Source organism: Panthera leo, chromosome C1 (assembly GCF_018350215.1).
Source record: "Panthera leo isolate Ple1 chromosome C1, P.leo_Ple1_pat1.1, whole genome shotgun sequence".
NCBI classification, from domain to species: domain Eukaryota; kingdom Metazoa; phylum Chordata; class Mammalia; order Carnivora; family Felidae; genus Panthera; species Panthera leo.
The window spans coordinates 199,334,246-199,355,412 of record NC_056686.1 but is presented as its reverse complement, the minus strand read 5'-3'; the positions used below and the strand labels follow the sequence as shown (position 1 = coordinate 199,355,412).

At 45.3% G+C, this 21,167-nt stretch overlaps 1 protein-coding gene across 3 annotated transcripts in view; it reads left to right on the top strand.

Moving 5' to 3' along the window:
* Window positions 1-21,167, top strand: part of MREG (melanoregulin) — a 63,083-nt gene that overhangs the window by 13,799 nt on the left and 28,117 nt on the right. For all 3 annotated transcript variants that reach the window (XM_042950088.1, XM_042950089.1, XM_042950087.1), the window contains exon 2: window positions 7,202-7,361. In XM_042950088.1, the coding sequence (XP_042806022.1) occupies window positions 7,269-7,361 (93 nt within the window). In that variant the 5' untranslated portion in view covers window positions 7,202-7,268. The remainder of the gene's footprint in view (window positions 1-7,201; window positions 7,362-21,167) is intronic.

The window sequence follows — 21,167 nt, the reverse complement described above, 5'->3', positions numbered from 1 at the left end:
GGCTCGGGGTCGCAGGGGCAGAGGTGGACATTTTTTTTCACGTAGAGCCAATGGAACTTTCTGATGGACTGGAGGTAGGGGACAAGAGAGCCGAGGATGACGTCAAAGATTTTGGCCTGAACGGTTGGAAGGATGCAGGTTCCATTATCCAAGCAGAGCCTGCTGGTGGGGAGGCCCGTGGGAGGACCAGGCTCTTGGCTTTGACCACGGTGTGCTCGAGCCCTCTATCACACATCCACAGAAATGGGGAAGAGGCAGGAGGCGTAGGAACCTGCGGACACAGGTATAGACTTAGGAACCTTCCTCACGTAGGTGGTATTTGAACCCCTGAGACTGGGTGAGGTGACCAGGATGAGTGCGAGCAGAGGAGGGACCAAGGACTGGGTCTCGTTCTCCCGAGCCCTGGCGTCTCCTCAGCCTCCCTGCCCGCCTCACAGGGTTTCTGTCTGGGCCATCTGCAGGCCTGACGGCACCGTACAAAGGCATGAGACACAATGGCCATGGAAGGCAGGGAGCCCAGGAACACGGGACAGGCAGCAGGGCCACAGCACAGGCCCCGCGTCGCTGCTTTTCATCCTTCACGCTGAGGCGGGTTGTGACTCTGGCATTGAAGGAAGTCATGGACTTCGGTGGTGACGTGCTGAGAAAAACTCCCAGATCTGTGGAGCCATGTTTACACTGCGGTTAAATAATGGATCTTGTAAGCTTTGAGAAAGAGCCAGAGTATCCGGCAGGAGGGAAGGAAGGAAAAAGGGAGGGAAAGTAAGGAGGGAAGAAGGGAGGCAGGGAGGGAGGAAAGACAGGAAGAAAGAAGGGAATGAGGGAGGGGGAAGGGGAGGGAGGGAGAGAGAGAGAGAGATGGAGGGAGAAGGGGAAAAGAAGGAGAGGGAGAGGATCTTGGATCCACCTGCCCTGTCACTGGGAGGTTTCCTTAGAGAGGAAGGGAAAGTTCTGGAAACCAGGGGCTCCATAGGCAATTCAGTTCTTGGTGGGAAATCGGTTGAGGAGTCCTTAAGTAGTCAAGGGGGTGCCACCAGACAGCCTTTGGGGTTTGCCTTTTGAGACCTTTGGTTGCTGTTTACTGGAGATTTTGTGTCTTCACTGTTTTGGGGATTTCAATCTTTTTTCTTTTTCTTTTCTTTTTTTTTTTTTTTTAGTTTATTTTGAGAGAGAGAGAGAGAGGGAGAGAGAGAGAATCCCAAGCAGGCTCTGCATGATCAATGCAGAGCCCAACATGGGGCTCAAACTCACAAACCATGATCTCATGACTTGAGCTGGGATCAAGAGTTGGACACTTAGTGACTGTGCCACCCAGGCCTTCAGTCTTAAACCAGAGACCACGGACACACAGCCTGTCTGTGGGGAGAACAGTAAAGTCACTGCAGCTGTGGGCATCAGCAGCCAGCCTGGTATGCTGTGGGGACTTCCAAAATCTTTTACACATGGTTGGTAGTGAGGACTCATGGAAAGTTCTGGAAACTCTTGGTAAGCAGCCTTAATGCCCACCGGCACTTTGCACCCGCAGTCCCCAGGGGGGGAGTCCAGTGTTGCTAGGTCTTGAGTCTCCTGTGAGCTGTAGACGGGTGGAAAGGAGAGACTCTGGAGTGATTCAGTCTTGTGCTCCCCGGTGGGGTTAGGGGTAGAATCATCCTACATTTTGGGAGTGAAAGCCGCTTCTGCTTCTAATGTAACTTCAGAGCCACCTCTCAAATACCCGAGGTTAATAAAATATTTATCATCAGCAGATGGTGGCCAGGGGCAAAACAGCTGCTCTCACTTTCTTTAGAACCTTTTAGAAACATTATATGGGGGAGGGAGAGAAAATGAAGTTCCTGACTCAACCTGCCCTCCCTCCCTGCCTTCTGTCCTCCCTGGGCTACTTGGGCTCAGACCTCAGGGCCTTTGCACTGAATTCTCTTTACACAGTAAAATTCCCTTCACAGTCTCTGGCACACAGAGGTTCCCAAGCTCTCTAGTTGTTTGCTTTAGACATTTCTTTCTTCTGGTATCTCCACTCCAAGGGTTTAAAATTTTAAAATAAAGTGGATTAATGCCGTGGGTGAGTAGTGGTACAGGATAAAAGGAGCAGGGACTAGCATGCCAGAGCACAGAATCCGGGATCCAGTGAGCCAGTTGGGGTGGGGTCTGATAGAACCTTCTGCATGAACACACACCCTCCTTCACCTTCACCTTGACCAGTGTTTGGTTGACCAGATGCACAGGTCAGATTCCACACTCAGGAGGACGGAGGGAGCCACAAGAAAACACCACGGGTCAGAGTTATTGCTCACCCAGAGGCAGAAGCTCTCGATTCTCTTTCCTGTTGTATGTCCCCCCCAGGTGTCAGTGACCAGGCAGTCTGACACTCATAGGATGCCGGGGCAATGCTGCTCACAATTAGGGAAGGGCGAGGCATGGAGAGAACTCTGGAGGCAGCCCCTGTCTGGAGACACGAACCCTTCCAAACGGGCCTGGTGTTGGCTGTCCTGTAGAGCGTCCTTTAGGTGTGCAGATTAAGCAGGAGAGGCTGTGTTTTACCTTGGCCGGAGCCACGCATGTTCATGTGTGAGTGTGTGTGTGTTGGGTGAAAGAGAAGAGAGAGAGACAAAGAGGGAGGGAGAGAGAGATTGGTTGTTAGAGGCACGGGGACTTGCCAGGGAGGCACCTGTCATAATCTCAAAACATGCAAAGAAATTGTGGCTTGCTAGAAAAGTGGCTAGGGTATTCATGGTCAAATGCTGTCGGTTACCGATTATGCAGGTGGATACTGGCTAATTTCTAAACCTGCTTTTGGGAAGCTTTAAAAAGGTGACCACAATGAATTATGTCTGAGATTTCCTTTAGTAGGTCACTTTGCTGCTTTCGACAAGTACTTTTATTTGTTTCTTTTTTATTTACTTATTTTTTTGACAAGTACTTTTGAAGCACCTTCTTTGTGCCCGACCCTGCCAGGTCATGTGGAATGTCAGAAGGTGCAGGGTACAATCTCTGCCCTAGAGGAACTCGCCAGCTCATTGAAGAGTCAAGACTTACACAAATGAAGCAGATTCGGGGACAAGTAAAAGAGTGGCTTCAGGGAAGTACTAGGGTTTCGTGGCCCGAGAGGGACGTGTACCATGGCATCAGCAGCCATGGCTGCAGCTTCTGTGTGCCCCTGGGGTCTGGATGCCAGGAGGGGACGCCCCGGGGGAACTTGCCGGTTTGTGCGGGGAGCGCTTCACACGGGTAGCTGTTATCTGAGCCGCTCCATTCGTGAGTGTATCCCCGTCACGGCATTTGGATGTCACATCTGTGACACGTACTGCTTGGAGCCACCCCACGGGGGACCTCATGCTGGGAGGACGCTGTCAGCTGGCCGCCTAAGCACCGAAAGTCAAGCAACTCCGAAGGCTGGTCCCCGTCTGCAAAGCAGGATAGTGTTACTTACTCTTCTGACCTCAGATGGTTGTGTAACAGGAAGGATGGGATGTGGAAGCCCTGTGCAAAGCACTGTGTGGTGCAGAGATGGTGTGTCAGTGGCTGTCAGGCGGAAAGCAAGTGATGACGGTACCCTTTGCGTCACGGGCACCTCTCCGGTGTCTGCCTGCCCTTTGGTATTCCTCTTGGCCCAGCTTTCTGTCTTCCTCGGCTCTCACCTGGTCTTTCCAATCACCCCACTATCCCTGCTTTTTAAGTCTAGTTATCCCCGTGAGACCTTTCCTTACTCCCCAGGCTGTCGAGGCGATAGAAAGACAGGTGCATTTCTCCCTAGTCTACATGTCCGGCCCTGTCCTTATTCCCAAACCCAGATCCTGACCCCTCTCTGACTGCCCTGTGAACTCAAGGTCAGCCTTGGCCTCCCTCCTCTGCGCCGTCCCAGTTAAAGGCATCCCTGGCCCACATCCGCTTTGACTCTCTCCTCGCACCTCCGGGCTGCGTGCCACAGGGCATTAGCACTGCCATTGCCTGCCTCACTGCACTGAGGCGCGGCCTCTCATGACCGTCCCCGCCCTGTTTCCCCAGCCACACCGTCGTACGTGCTCACCCCAACCAGTATTTCACATGATGGGGACACATGTTTTTATTAGCAGAACTCCACCTCCCCAAAGAAACCTTCCTTGTAACCCCAGCAAATGAGATTTAAATTGAGCGGCCGTTCTTGTTGTGGCTGGTTTGTGGGCTTCTGTCTTTCTCTGCCAGGGGAGCCCTGCCCATCCCCTGCTGCACTCCACCCCCACAGCCGCTCCCGGGCCCCTGACGTAGGACCTTAAAGTTCAGGCCGTGAACACCACACCTACTGTCTCTTAAGCCTCCTAAGCTTTGTCCTTGTTCCTTCTTCTCCAGAGTTATTTCTGAAACCCGGACCCAACAAGGCTCAAAATCCCCTTCACTTTTTCACAGATCAGAGACTAAAGCCCGAGCCCCAGCACTGTCATCAGTCTGACCCCAAATGACCTTTTCTTCTTCCCACCCCTCCGTTTCCCTGTGTGCGTGCACCGCGTGGTGGAACCACTCAGGGACGCTGGAAATTCCCCAGCCCCGTGGGCCCCTCAAGCCTCTGTGTGCTGCTCCTGCTGTTCCCTCTGCAAGAATTCCTTTCCCTGGGCTTCTCTTCCTGACGACAGGCTGTGCCTTCGTCAGGTCTGGGTTAGATGTCACCTTCATGAAACCTTTCTTGAACTCCTATCTACACACAGGTTGTCACTCCTTCTCTGCTCCTACGACATTCTGTTTATACTTAACTTTTTAAAATTTCACTTTCTCATTACATTATAGTTACGCTAAGGGCAGGGGCAATGTCCTCTTTGGTTTCAAGTCCCCCCGAAACACCCAGCCTAGTGCCCAGTATACAGCAGGCATCCATTCCATGTTCATCGAATAAACAACTGAAGGAAGGAAGGAAGGAAGGAAGGAATCTGACATGCTCGTTAAAGCCTGGGTGGCCAGGGCACCGAGGCCTCATTTGTGTCCTCTTTCATTGGCTCACCACTCTTAAGAAGAAGGGCTTTCTGCGTTTCAGCCTTTGCATGTCGGGCAGCGTATGTGAAGGCAGGGAGACTGATAACAGTGTGGCTGTGCTGTGTCTGCTTCCCCACAGGTGGCCCCTTTCTGGAATGCTCTGACCTCTTCGTCCAGTCCCAGCCCCTACACTCCACCATGCAGCCTGAGGGATTTGAGGGTCCGGTGTCTCAACCCTCTGTCTGATGTAGATAGCTGGCCTCCTGATGGCCTTGGTGCGAAAACCCCATCCCCACCTTTCCTCCAGTTTTTACAAGTGGGTCCTGGCCAGCTCTCCTAAGTCTGAGTCTCTGATTGGTAGCCTGACCCCCACACCCCTGCTGCTGCTGAACCCCATTTTGCTGACTAGTACTTCGCTTCCTATTACAAGATTTCCCCAGTGCTAGCTTCTGTTTAAATCTCAATATTGACCTCCAGCCCGTCTGTCAGCTACTCCTATCCCTCCTTCCCAGGGGTCGTCTGCTTATCTGGGAGTCTTCTTCTGGTCCTCCTTTGTCATTGTCTCACGTCACATCTGCAGGTGTGTTGGCCACCCCACGATCACGGGACATTCTAGAGCTCTGCTCCAGAAAATGACAGCCCTCACCATCCAGATGAACAAGCCGGAGAGCTCCTACCTTGTCCACGTTCCCGAATAGTGTGCTTTTCTCTACACCACTGTTCTAATCCTCATATCTGTCGTGTCTCACCTGAGTTACCTCTCTTGCATGTTAATGAATTTCCCAGATCCACTCTCAGCCTTCTAAAGCATTCTCCACACTTTAACCAAAAAGGGCTTTGAACATGTAATTCTATGCATGTCATATTACATCCTGTTTGAAGCCCTTTTACATCTTACCTTGCTTTTAGGAATAAAGACCACATTTCTAGTCAATGTTAGAAAACACTGTGGCCAAATCACTTTGTCACCAATGTTCTCTTTCTTCCAATTCCTACACCCTGCTCCCTCCCACCCCAGGGCCTTTGAATGTGTTGTTTCATTTGCCTAGAACATAGTTCTTTCAACTTAAAGCTCAAGCACCCCTTCTTTATGATGTCTACCTGATGCTTTCTCCCACTGCCTCTCAAGGCTCCCTGAACTCCCCCTTTATAGCACCTACCCCGTTTTTCATTATATAGTCACCTGATCATTAATGTGTTCCCCTCCCTGGGCTGTAAGTGAGGTCCAAGGACCGGGATCATGTCTGTTTCACTCAGTTTTACTGAGCCCTGTGATTAACGTGAAGTCAGTGCTTCATACATATAATTAGATGAAGGAAGTAGCCTCAGCATGACCCGCCCTGTGCGTCCCACACAAGGTAACCAGGGCCACGTTCAAGCATGTCCTGAGTATGACACTTTGCGGCTCACCTCCTCCATAAGCCCAAGCACGGATACCACCTTGTGAATGGTAAATCATTAAGCAAACATACAAGAAGGGGGCTACTGAAATTCTTACTCAACATCCACATTGTTTACTGGAAGTATTTGCATACGCGTATTTTTATCACTTCATTTTCTGGTAAGGAGTTTGGTGGCTATTCCGTGCCATTGTGCTCTAAATTTATGGTGCTTCCTTGAATTCAGAGCCGGTGAAAGGTTCACCTCTTCTTGTGAATTGTTTTCTTCTTTTAATCTCACGAGAATTTTATTCTCCCATTGGATTTTCCTTCATGTTTTTGTTGCTGGGATATGTAGTGCTAAATTTCATGTTTAACATAGTAAAATTACCTCTGCCCAGGTGTCTGGTCTGTTCTCTGCCTTTTTCAAAGTTACTTATTTATTTTTATTTGTTTATTTATTGCATGTGTGGGGGAGGGGCAGAGAGAGAGAGAGAGAGAGAGAGAGAGAGAAAGAATCCCAAGCAGTCTCCATGCTGTCAGTGAGGAGCCCAACTTGGGGCTCAAACTCATGAACCGTGATATCATGACCTGAGCTGAAGTCAAAGAGTCTGACGCTTAACCGGCTGAGCCACCCAGGCTTTGTTCTCTGCCAGTTTCAAAGTGATTTTTAAAATTGTTCTATTGTGCTCTGCTTAATTATTGGAGACAATAATTCATACCTTGTCATTAGAAATATATGTATTTATATATTATGTTTTATATTATAGGGTATATAGTGTACCTTTTATTGTTATCATATGTTACATACATGGGATGCATATGTTATATATATTACATACATTATGAAATGCTTATACCCTTTTTTTTTTTAAACACCACAGTGATAGCAATCCATATTCTTCATTTGGAGCAACGCTGGTGAGAGATGATGAAAAGAATTTGTGGAGCATGCCTCACGATGCGTCCCACACAGAGGCAGACGACGACCGAATCCTGTACAATTTGATAGTCGTTCGAAATCAGCAGGCCAAGGATTCAGAGGTAAGCAAGCCCCTTTTGAGATCTTGCTGTGTGCCGATGACAATGGCCAGTAACACATAGCGGTGAGTGAGAAGGCCAGCTGGGAATAAAGAAAAGAAGGAAAGGGGAGATGTTTGGAATGAGGGCAGGTATTTTAGCAGCCTGTGGTTGCTAATTATAGCTGGTCCTGGTAGACCGGCTCGATAAACAGATAAGACTGACTTCCAGTTATTACCTCAATTATGCAAGGGTTACAGAAACAGCAAAGCAGTGTTGCCGAAGGTGGTGAAGACAGTTTATCATCTTGCATGGCTTAACCGGTGCTTCTGTAATTTTTCCGGTTGTGTAGCAAGCCACAGTTAGAAGATTCAGACTGACGCTGAAGGATATTTTGTGTTATCACTAATTGTGAATCAGTGGAGCCTGAATTCGTTTTATTTCTTTTTCCTGTTTATCGCTTGTTAAATTGTGCCTCTTGATTAAATGGCAGCGTATCATAACTTTTGTGATGAGGCATGAAATCCATCTTTTTTTTTTTGTTAGTAGCAATTTTTAAAATTATTACTTTTTCAGAGCAGTTTTAAGGTTTTAGAGAAGTAGAGCAGAAAAGTGCAGCCACTCCTTCCAGGGGCCACAGTTTCCCTCATTATTAACGTCTTGCACTACGGCAGTGACTTACATTTGTTACAGCCAGAATTGATACATTATTACTAGCTAAAGTCCACAGTATGTCAGGGTTCACTCTTTGTAGCATATGTTCTAAGGGTTTTGATAAATGGATAATGGCAGGTGCTGGAAACACTCCTAATGAACTCTTACCCCCAAGTTACTGGTACAGGAACACTAGAATATTGAAAAGGAGAGAACTCTAGTAAGTTAAGAGGGGGGTCATGTTTTATTTTCTTATTATAGTACTATATATAAATACAATATAATATAGTATTGTGGGTGTAATTTTCCACATAATACTACCTAGGTTTTCTTTAAATTCTGCGTTCATCAGTTAGTTCTGAGTAGATATCTGTATTAACTATAGACCTGCATGTTTTACTTTGTATCTTATAGTAACTAAGAGTAGGGACATTGCAAACCCCAGGCGCTGGCTCTGAAATCAAGTACCAGAGAGGGTGTATGTGTGTTGTTGGGGGCAGGTGGCGGGAGATGGGGGGGGCGTAGTCATCTGTTCCTTATCTAGGTTTCTTTATTTTTGCTAATTGCTAACTATTCCCCCCCCCCCCAAACATGCATTAGCAGGAAGTGATAACTTTTAGAAGTTCCATATGTGCTTTATTCTGGTGCAGCTTGGATACTTTTGGGGGTTAGAAGTGAGTGTGGAGGGGGGCATCGCAGGGTGGGGGCAGGGCTGAAAGTTCCCTCTGGTTTTTGACGCCTGGGGGGAGGGCGGGCTTGGAAAGTCCGCAGGGGCTGTTGATGAGAGTCCTTTCTTGGGTATGGAGTGCTGACAGGACAGCCTCTGCTGGACATTTGTCACAGGGTTTAACTCAGGGGCCTAGCATCCTGCAAGTGGCTGTGTTCCTGGCTGTCCCCGGCATCCCCTGTCCCTGGCACAATTCGCTTCTCTCCTAGTAACACCGAAAGCACATCCTAAAGCTGCTGGGGCCGAGCACTGCCGCCTGGCCGCCCTCCTCGAGCATACGGACAGGAATGCGTCACCTTGCTTTCCCTTGGTGAGAAGAGCCAACCCCTTACTCCGCTGAACTGGGCTGACCAGCTAGGGTTTCTTTCTGCTGGTGAGAATAGACTCCATGCCCCCACCATGCCCAACGCGGGTAACAGCAACAGGGCCATTAATACACGGCACACCCCTCTCTCCAAGGCCCCAAGTAAGTGTGGAAGGGGCCGGAAGGGGTGTTTGGAGCTGAGCCCGGCAGCTCTCCCTGGAGGAGCTCCTGCCTCTCTGCTCCCGTTTGTCCTTCCTGTTGGAAAGCCAGTGCGGAAGACAATGCAAGCTGTGAAATACTGTGGAAAAGCACAGCTTCCCAAGTGGCCTGTTGAGTCATCTCTGTTCTGCTCTTGGGCCTGGGTGGAGGGCCACGCGGGAGGCCTTTTCTTCCCCTCGCCTGAGAACTGGAGTCAGGCTCAGCTTTGCAGGTACTCTGAAACTGAGACGGCAGTCAAGTAAATAATACACAGATTGATGATAACCACACGTGAAGTGATTTGAAATATCTCTGCTCACGGTGCTTCCTTTTTTTACCTGTAAAATATATATATGTACAGAAGGTATATATATATTATATATATATAATGTATATATATGAAGTATATGCATATCTGTGTTATGGTACTTCCTTTTTTAAGTGTGAAATATATATACATACACACACATAGTATATATATTATTTATAAAGTATACGCGTATCTGTGCTCATGGTACTTTCTTAAGTGTAAAATATGTATATATACACACACAAGGCGTATATATTATATATATATAATAAATATATAAAAAATAATAAACACATATCTCTGCTCATGGTCTTTCCTTTTACTAAGTATAAAATATATATGTATATATACAAAAGGTATATATTATATATATACATTATATTATATATATTGTATATATTTTGTATGTAATCCTATTATATGAGTAGGTATTATTATATATTATATATGTCTATGTAATATGTACACATGGTTAAAAAAGGTTTCTCATATTTTCTTCCAAAAATTTGAAAAGTATAGAAAAGCATATATTAATATACATATTCTTTTCCCCCACATTACCTACTGTTCCTCACCTTGCTTTTTTCTACTCAGTAATATGTTTTAGACATAGATCCACTTCAGGATGCTCTAGATTTATGTCATTGCTTTGGGGGAGGGGTCCCTAGTATTCTCTTACCTGGATTTGCCATCGTTTATTCAAGCAGGCCCTACGAATGTTCATGTGGATTCGGGTGTATTGAGGCAGTGCTGCTGTGAATATCCGTATAGACTCACATGACCTTTGGTAGATTTTTTTCGGGAGTAGAACTGCTGGGTCAAAGAGGATGCTGGAATGGCCACGGCGCCCCCACTTGGAGGAATGTAGGAGAAGGCAGTGGGGGCCGCAAAATTGAAGAGTATTGGAGGCTCACACGATGTGTAAGGGGCACAGCTGCTGGGCTCCAGAGAGCTGGTGGCCTGGCTGAAAATGTGGATCTGGAAGTCCTAGAGCTTTTGATTCTTAAGGGAAGCTGAAAATCCAGATTTACGTATAAAATGTCCAGATTTTTAGATTAAAAAACGTGTCAGCTAACAAAATGTGTGTATGGGCTGCAAATGCTTAGGGAACATTTACAACAAGGGTGACTACTACGTATTATTATTGTTATGTTGTCTAGTATGAGTGAACAATGAATCCACCATTGATTAAGTAGGTAGAAGTGGGAAGCCCGTGGGCTTGTGTTTTAAGTTTTGAATAAGTTCCTTGTTTGTTACTGTTGCTCATTTTCTTTTTCACAAAGGATAAAACTAGCACAATGTTAATAAAACAGGATTTTAGTTCTGAAAGAAAAACAAAATTTTTTTAAGTTTATTTATTTATTTTGAGAGAGAGAGAATGAGAGAGAGAATGTGCAAGCAGGGGAGGGGCAGAAAGGGAGGGAGAGAGAGAGAGAGAGAGAGAGAGAGAATCCCAAGCAGGCTCTGTGCTGTTAGTGCAGAGCCCAATGTGGGACTCAAACTCCTGAACTGTGAGATCATGACCTGAGCCTAAATCAAGAGTCAGATGCTTCTCCCACTGAGTCACCCAGGTGCCCCTAAAGGAAAACAAATTCTTTTATTATTATTATTATTATTTTTTTTTAACGTTTATTTATTTTTGAGACAGAGAGAGACAGAGCATGAATGGGGGAGGGTCAGAGAGAGGGAGACACAGAGTCTGAAACAGGCTCCAGGCTCTGAGCTGTCAGCACAGAGCCTGACGCGGGGCTCGAACTCACAGACCGTGAGATCATGACCTGAGCCAAAGCCGGCCGCTCAACCAACTGAGCCACCCAGGCGCCCCGAAAACAAATTCTACCTACTAAGGTATAAGAAACCCTAGAGATGCCTGCATGGTACCATTCAGAAGCTCAAACAAGGTATTCAGGGAAACTGAACGTTATGTTTTCCCTTGAGTAGCAGTAGCATGCCGAGAATGTCCGTATTCGGAAGTCTCTGAAAAATGAAAAATAATTTCAAAACTGTGTGTGTACTATCTCCATTCCCCTAGTTGAGGAAATGCTGCATATAGTGAAGGCTAAATTTGCAGCCTTTTCCCAAAATGAAAAAAAAAAAAAATCAGAAAAGAAGTATATGCAGAGTAAATCATGAAGCAAAAGCATGAACTTAGAGTGACTTGCACTGACAGAAGATGTAAAAGTAACATTTGTTGCAATCGAATAGAATGCACTTTCATTTGCAAAAGCTTCAAAAGCTCATTGGTAACAGACTTCCGGTAGAAGAAATGATCCATCTACAGACCTCCAAGCAGTGGAAAACTTACTGCTCTTGACTTTGAATGATGCTGTGAAATACTTTCTGTTTGCGAGTAAGTACTGCCACTAACTCAGTGTCGTTAGCTTATTCTCGTTAAACTAATCGTATTTCATATAGTGCGCCCAGCTCTAGGGAGCTTAATGATGGCTTATGAAATTTCAGTGCCTCTTTTTTATTTATTTGTATAAATAATTTTAATCATTGTGGTCTTGTCCTCCAAGATATTAATAATAATGAAAACAGTGCCAGGCACTGTTCAGCCACTTTACATATACTAACCGTGTCCTCTGCACAACAACTCAGTGAGGCAGGTACCGTTGCTGTTTCTTTTGGAAGCCGCCTGCCCGGGGCCACACAGCCGAAAGTGTGAAGCTGAGATTTGAGTCTTGGCTTTGTGAATCCAGAGAGGTCCTTTGTAAAGAGCACCACGATTGAAATCGCGAGAGAGGAATAGACACTGTCTGCAATTCGAGGCAGATGTCAATATGGGTGAGCCACGTCTGGCCCAAGTCTCTCTCTGTGACTTGTTTTGATGCCAGAGGAGTGAACAGCATTCTCAGATCAGTGGGACAAGAGCTATGTTGAGTCTGAGGATCCTGACTTACTTGGTTGTGACATAGCAGAGCTTTCAGGGGAGCGGGGGAGGTGCTAATCCATGCTGATGGCAGTAGTTAAGGCTCCTATCCCGGGCTTCTGTTTTAATGGCTCCAAGACGGTTTCTCTTGTTCCCTTCCATCCCTTCTCCACTTTGTTTGGTGTTCTCTGACTTAGGTTATTTGGTGTCTCTTCTGAGGGTTCAGTAGCAGTCAACATTTTTATTCTGCTAAAAAAGACTTTTTTATACCTGTTTCTCTATGAAAATAAATGCTAAAAACCAGATCGTTCTTCCGAACACTTTTAAGCACTATTTGGTGCAACATTGGTAATGTGTATTTGGTGTAATCAGTGATAGAAATTCTATGCCTATTTAAAAATTTTTTTTTTAACATTATTCATTTTTGAGAGAGAGACAGAGAGAGAGAGAGTGCGGGGGAGGGGCAGGGAGCAGTGGAGACACCGAATCTGAAGCAGGCTCCAGGCTCCAAGCTATCAGCACACAGCCAGATGCTGGGCTCGAACTCACAAGCCACGACATCATGATCTGAGCCAAACTCAGACGCTTAACTGACTGAGCCACCCAGGTGCCACTCTATGCCTATCTTCAAGCTCTTAAGTCATCACGTGCTCAGAAACGTATGTTCTTCTCATGACCAATGCCTGCCTCCCTGTCACTGAGCAAGGCAGTATTTATACACCAGCAGCAGGATCCCTGTGAACATTAGATGCTTGTGTAGCTGGAGTGATCCCATAAAGGCCCCACTTTGCTGGACCCTGGGGAGCAGCTACACACGTGGTATTATGTTTTCTAAGACCACAGAAGCAAAAACATAAAATGTTCCTGGTGTACAGTTTGTTTGCTCTTCCTGTGTGTCGGGATTCTGCTTTGAAGAGTGTTGGCAGGCTTTGTAAACAGGTCCTATAAAACGTTTAAATTAGCAACAGACCTTCCCAGGGGCTGTTGGCAGTGTCTGGATGATACGCTTAGCCTGTCATATCCCTGGTACTGAAGGGAAAGAAAGACAGAGCAAGAGTTGAGTGGAGTATCTGGTCGGAGGATGTGAGGCAATGAGAGGGAGGGTGGAGAGGATCATGTACCAGCCACAGAACTTCAGAGCCCTCGAGGACCGGGATAGTCCAGCTGGGCTCTGCGTGACTGTCTGCACAGGTCCCCACACGTGGGACAGGACCTGTGCTGAAGTGGGTGAACGTTGGCTACTGTTGGAGAAGGGACTGCAAGCTTTATGCCGAGCATGGAGAGCAGAATAGGGGAACATTGAGGCAATTCTCCAGATAACTCTGGGTTCTCCCAAAGGCCTTTTTCTTTGGGAACCCAGATCATCTGGATTGTTGAATGCAGCCATTCTTTCCCTTACTTTGCTAGTGCTGGTGAATATTTGGGTTAGCGTGGGAGAGAATAAAAATGCTTATGAGGATCTGAGAATCAAGTGGTCTTACCTTCTGGTTTCTAGGTGGCAGTATTATTATGCTGTGTGCTAAGCAGCATGCAGCATACTCTACAGGCGAATACTGAATTCTCACAGTAACCCCACGAAGGAGGCATTTTGACACATAAGATTAGAGACTTTGAGTCATCTGTGCACGGTGCTGGAGGAAATGAGTGGCGAAATTGGGATCCCAGCTCAATCTGGATGACCCAGAAGCCAGTAGGGAAACACTGCTCCCATCTCTCTAGTGAGCTTAGAAAATAGCCTCAGTGGAATCTTTTTGGTCAAAGAGGAACTTACCAAACGGATGCTGACTTCCTGCCTTAAGTAGATGCTCTGGTCTTTGTGTTTGTTGATATCACACACACTGTATCAGTGGAGTCACAGAGTGATTCCGTAGTGTTTCATGTCAACCTGTATTGGCCACTGCGTGTAACATCCTCCAGATGCTGTTGCTTTGGGACTTTTTAATACCCCAGGAACCATTCCATGTTCAGAAGTCCACTGGACCACACCAGAAGGCATTCTGTTGGTCTGTGATGTTCCTTTCTATTCTTGTCCACCCACTTTTAAAAATATATATATATATAAGCAAGGGCACCTGGGTGGCTCAGTCGGTTGAGTGTTCAACTCTTGATTTCGGCTCAGGTCATGATCTTGAGGTTCGTGGGATTGAGCCTGCATCAGACTCTGCACTCACAGTGCAGAGCCTGCTTGGGATTCTCTCTCTCCTCTGTCTCTACCCCTCTCCCCTTGCACTCTCTCTCTCTCTCAAAGTAAGCAAATAGACATAAAACATTATATGTGTGTGTGTATACACACACACACACACACACACACACACATATATATATGCCCGTTTCTGGAGATCAGCATTAAGGTAATGTTTTTTATGAAGTAGGTAGCACATCAAAGGTCTATGTAAGCCAGCAGAGTTGAAATAATAAATATTAGAAAGCTTGATGTAGACAGGGAAAATCATTAGATATTGATTAGGGTGTGAGCTGGTAGAAAGCATGGGCTTTGGAGGTAGATAGATTTGGGGGTGGGAGTTATACCCATCCCATGTTTCAGCTAGAGACCCTGAATAGTGTCCATGGCCATACCACCCTGAACGTTCGCTGCCCGATCTCGTCTGATCTCGGAAGCTAAGCGGGGTCGGGCCTGGTTAGCACTTGGATGGGAGACACTGAATGGTGATTTAACATTAGAGTTGTCGTGCTAGTTGCAGTCCCGTTTGGGACGGTCACAAGTCTCAAGTAAAGAGAAGGAGGTGCTAATATGAAGTATGCCAGGCCAAAGATACAAACTGGGGCTGCCCTAGACAAGCTGGGTCATAGGATCACCTTTCTTTTTTTCATTGTAAAATGTACATAACATAAAATAGAAAATGTACCATTTTCACCATTTTTAAGTGTCAGTTCAGTGGCCTGAGTACCTTCCCCTTGATGCATCTTCAGGACATTTTTATCTTCCCAATCGAAACTCTATACCTGTTAAACAAGAAGTCTCCATTACTCCTCCCCACTATCTCCTGGTAACTACCATTCTCCTTTGTGTCTTTAGTAATCCGACTAGGTAGCTCATACTAGTGGAATTGTACAAGACTGGACGTTTGGTGACTGGCTCACTTCACTTAGCATAATGTCCTCAAGGTTCATTCACGTCGTAGCAGGTGTCAGCATTTCCTTCCTTTTTAAAGCTGAATAATATTCCACCATGTGTACAAACCACAGTTTGTTTACCCATTTATTCGTTGACGGGCACTTGACCTGCTTCCTGAGGAATACTGCCGCGAACACAGGTGTACAAATATTTATGTAAGTTCTTGCTTTTAATTCTTTTGGGTATTTGCCCCGAAGTACAATTGCTTTATCATATGGAATGTCTGTATTTAATATTTTAGGGGAACCACCATACTGTTTTCCACAGAGGCTGCACCATTTTGGATCCTCATTTAAATCATTGCCGAAGGGTTCCAATTTCTCCATATCCTTGCTAACAGTTGTTATTTCGGTCACCTTTCTTAACCTCCAGATTGATCAACAGAACAGCTGATGGCTCCAGATTGATCAGTTTCCCCATCCACATAGAGTGGGTTCAGTTGTGGCCGGTCATTGCTGCTAAGTGTCCGCATTAGGGCCGTAAACTCAGAAGAGGTTGATGTCTGGTGGACCCTCCCTCTGAGCTGCTTGGTTGTGGAAAGGAAGTAGAGAGGACAGAAGACTGGGGCGGGGTGGGGGAGCTTTCTTGTCGTGCCTAAATTCTGCTCTATTTTTCTGGGCATCCCTATACTACACTGGAATAGCCAGGCCTCTTTCTTTCGCCGTCCCTTAGACTCCGTCCTCCTGGGCCTCTTTCCTCTAGGCCCCGGAGAGATACATGCAAGCCAGTAGATAATGCACCTTGAGAGCACTGACGAGTCAATGAAACAGAGGAGGGACGTGGACTTGGGGATCTCCAGGAAAATGCAGTAGGGGGATGGGCAGGAAGCAGTCCAGCTTCCTCCACATCCAGAACTTCACTGTTCCGGTAACCGGTGGCTGCATGTCCGTGTTTCCGGAGTTAGTGTGCTCGTGAGGTGGAAATTTCCAGAAGGAAGGCCACATATTTATTGGCAAGCAGGTGCAGGATGCTTCATTGATAGCAATTGTATTTTTCCATTAGTTTTCTTTTTTTTTACAACTCACACAAACCAATTGAGTCTGAGAAGAAGCTGAAAACATGAAAGTGCCTCAACGTTGTAATGTTTACAAATTACAGTTGATCGCTTATAAATTTGAAACACCCGGGATTAATACCAGGTTAAGCCTCCAGTAACTTTGTTTTTTGCTAGGACAAATGAGATCATCAGAGGTGCCTGCTGGTCATACAGTCGCGGTGCCCTCTCATGCATTACCTGCCTTCTCACCACAGTCTGTTGATGTGGACAGGGTATTTATTAAAACGAGGTTCAGTGACTTTTCTTGATGGTGTCCAAACAGAAATGAGTTTCTGACTCAGCATTCACTACCCTTGACTGTGGAGTGGAGAATGATTTTCTTTGCCATTTATTTATGTATGTATGTATGTATGTATGTATTTATTTATTTATTTATTTATTTATTTAATGTTTTATTTATTTTGAGAGAGACAGAGAACAAGCATGAGCAGAGGAGGGGCAGAGAGAGGGGAGAGATTTAGGAGCTGAAATAAAGGGTTGGACACACTCAACTGACTGAACCACCCAGGTGCCCCATTCTTTATCTTTTATTTTAAATGTGATTAGGTGTGCCTGGGTGGCTCAGTCGGTTAAGTGTCCGGCTTTGGCTCAGGTCATGATCTCATAGTTGTGAGTTCGAGCCCTGCATCGGGCTCTGTGCTGACAGCTCAGAGCCCGGAGCCTGTTCAGGATTCTGTGTCTCCCTCTCTCTCTGCCCCTCCCCTGCTCATGCTCTGTCTCTTTCTCTCAAAAAACAAATAATAAACATTTTAAAAAATTAAAAAATAAATGTGACCAGTAATAAACAGGTGTTCAAATAAATGGGTAGGTATAGAACTTTGGAGAAAAAGTATAAGACACTGTCCAACTTATTTCCCTCTTAAGGAAACTCCAATGTGTGATTATTTTTTCAAAGTTGATATACATGATTTGTTTCAACAGAGGCTCAAATTCTGCCTGTTGTGTTTATTTATTGGTTAATTTTGTTAAAAATGATGTGTTTAGAGGTGCCTGGGTAGCTCAGTTGGTTAAGCATCCCACTCTTGATTTCAGTCAGCTCATGATCTCATCGTTCATGGGTTTGAGCCCCACGTCCAGTTCTGTGCTGACAGCATGGAGCCTGCTTGGGATTTTCTCTCCACCTCTTCCTCTGCCCGTCCTTCCCTCTCTCATTCTGTCTGTCTGTCGGTCTCTCTAAAAATGAACATTTAAAAAATTACATGTCTAACGATGAATCAAGTAGGTTTGATTTAGAGTTAAAGTCTTGTCTGTTTTTTCACATACCTGAAAGGCTAATTGTTTTTTAGTCTTGATGTTAATTTAGTGTCAACAATGTAGGAAAGTTCTTTTCTGTCCTTCCTATATCCCCACCTCTCAACTCAGTATGAGAACTAACTGGTTGATCGATACTTCTATTAAGTTCTACTTTCTACTTTCCTCATAAAAAGACCCACTTCCAGGTTCATGGCTATTCTTAGGTCAGTGTGATGGGTGTGTATGTGAGGGAAGCTGGTCGGTTGTTCATGCGAAGCTCACAGGCTTTCAGTACTGCATGTGGTGTCATTTCTGCCCAACATCTGGTGATCAGCTTTGCAAATTTTGAACTTGAATTTTTCAGGGCACATAGAGCTATACGAACACAGAGAGGGTGTTAGAGTTCTTCGGAGAAAAAAAACAACAGGATCTGTCTGTCTATCTATCTATCTATCTATCTATCTATCTATCTATCGTCTATCTATCTACCTATCTACCATATATCTATCGTCTATCATCTATCTATCTATCTATCTATCTATCTATCTATCTATCTATCTACTATCTGTCTATCTACCTATCTACCATATATCTATCATCTATCTATCTATCTATCTATCTATCTATCTATCTATCATCTGTCTACCTACCTATCTACCATGTATCTATTATCTATCTATAGATATTGAAAGATATTTATTTTAAGGAAATGGCTCACAGTTGTGAAGGCTTGGTGAATCCAAAATCTGATGAGGGAGGCTGGCAGGCTGGAGAATCAGGGAAGAATTGCAGTTCAAGTCCAAAGGCAGTTTGCCTTCTTGCATGAAGATTACCCTTCGTTCTATTAAAGCCTTCAAGTGTTTGGTTAGGATCCATCCATATTATGAAGGGTAATCGGCTTTACTCAGAGGATACCAATTAAAATGTTAATCTCATCCCCAAAATACCTTCCCAGAAACATCCACAATAATGTTTGACCAAATACCTGGGTACTGTGGCCCAGACAGGTTGACATCTAATTAACCATCCCAGGGGGTTTTACTCACGGTAACCAAATTCACAAGAGACTGTTGTATAAACCCAAATATATATAACTGTTTAGGTGGGCCATAAACTTGATTGGTCAGTGCAGTCTCTCCTCTATAATGAAATCTGTAAGGGAAATCAGTGACCAGACCAGAAGGTAGCTTGGTGAAAAGGAATCATGGCAAGTGACATTTATGGAGCACTTACTGTGTACCAGGTGCTGCTCTAAGTATGTTGCATATACTAGGCTCACTACCATTGTCCTCCAGATGTGATAATGATAACCTGATGCTTTCATCTCCAGTATAAAGTTATTCATGTAATTTGGTTAGACACCTTGCCCCTTGATGGTAGTAGATAGATATTTCTGAACATCACCCCTAGGTGAACAGTAGCCTCAGGCACTGGACACAGGCATGGATTTAGGAGGGCAGGCAGCAGAATGTGGAATCAAGAGAAATCTGGACTAATGTAATAGTGGATGAATCTGGGGCTGAGAGCAGGAGAAGTATTTCAAATAAAGGCTCAACTTGGTGAAGAGGCTAGGCAAATACCCACACAGAGTCAGCAGATTAAGAATAGAAAGGAGGGATCTCTAGACATTGTAGTCCAAGTGAAGCACACAGATGATTACAAATAGAACTTAAGGCACCACCAAGGCTCCACGAGTCCTACTGTAGCTCGTTTTCTCCCAGGAGACCTCTTGACTGTTTTCTCAACCAAGTACTGATACCGTCCCTGCTGCCCATAGTTAGTCACACTCTGCAATGGAAGTCTTAACTCATTTTCTTGGTTTATTATTTAATACATAAAGCCGGCCTGAGGGCACAGAAAGCAATGGGACTGTTGAGCTTTGAGGAATCTTTGCCCAAGCAGCCTGCGGCAGCATTCAGTAAAGACCTACATTTTTCTCTTGGCTGAGAAACGAGAGAGCCCATGGGAAGCTGTTGCCCCAGAATGGTATCCCTTGTGATCAAAATAGCGCCTCTGCTTCCTCATTTGTCATTTTGGCTACATTTCACCAGTTTGAAAGTCTTTTTAAGGTGGAGTAGCCTAAATATTGAATCTAAATGAAATCAGTGTGCTCGGCAGCTTTTCTGTTGGCAATCCATCCTATGGATATTCTCACGCGGTTAAACAGATACATGTTCTTTGCAGGATTGTTGTGGAAAAAAAAAGTAAAAAGCTGGAAATAAAATATCCAATGAAGTGCTAGTTAAAAAAAATCATGAGATAGGATTTATAGGTACTGACTTGGAAAGGTAGTTAGGATTTATTGCTAAGTGGATATGCATAATGTCATCCTGTTTGTATAAAAGCTAAATGCTAATACATAGTAGTGAAATTTCTGGAATATTACCTGTAAGCTTGTTAGTCATGGTGACCCCTGGGGAGGAGGAGTGGGTTCAGGGAGGGGGACTTCTACTTTCCTTTAACTTCAGGGAAACATGTACTGCCTGAAAACAGTTTTAGATCATATGCATGTATTACTTCATGTATATATATATGTGTATATATATATATATATATATATATACACCTCATGTACAGTAATTACAGTAATTATTTCATAGCACCCTTTATGGTGGCTGTTTCACTGGGTCTTTCCAAACTGTTTTGTGTGTTGTACTGAGGGTGTGCTGGAAAAAGGGGAAGGGGAGGGTGGTGGTGGTGGGGAGACAGAATGAGAGTTAATTTACGAGGAGCTTGAGCAAACTTTGAGGAACTCTGCTGAAATGGACTGAGGCAGACAGTGCGTGAAGCAATCAGTATTTATCTTTTCAACATTGTCAGATTCTTCTGCTAAATTGGGCTGTTTCTCTGAAGCTCCTTCCCCTCCAACTGCCTGGTGCAGTTGGTAATTAACAGGGCTTTATTTTTGGCTTCTTCACCTCCCGCTTCCCCCTCAACCCCCCCCCCACCCCCGCCCCTTCCTTTGGTTGGTTTCATTCATGGTAGAATAACCGAAAATGGCTCTTAATTGCACAGCGCCTGTGCGAGTCCTGGATCGTGGCATGCGGGGACTTCATGATGTGAATGTGCTCGGGTGGGGAATTTCGGGAGGCTCCCGAAGAGTTCTCTGTAAGAACAGCTTGGCTTGCTTTCTGGTTTTGATTGAACTCGATGGCGTTCTGGTGGGGGCCCAGATCTGCTGCTTCTCAGACTTAAAATCCCTGAAGTGTTCTGGAAGGAAACATCTTTTTCTTGTTATAAAACCGCTCTTCCATTTGGGTGCCCTAGCCCTGGCTACCTGGTTCCACAGGATCGTGCTGCTTACAGTGCAGGAGTGAGCTGTGTGCATGGTTTTGCAAT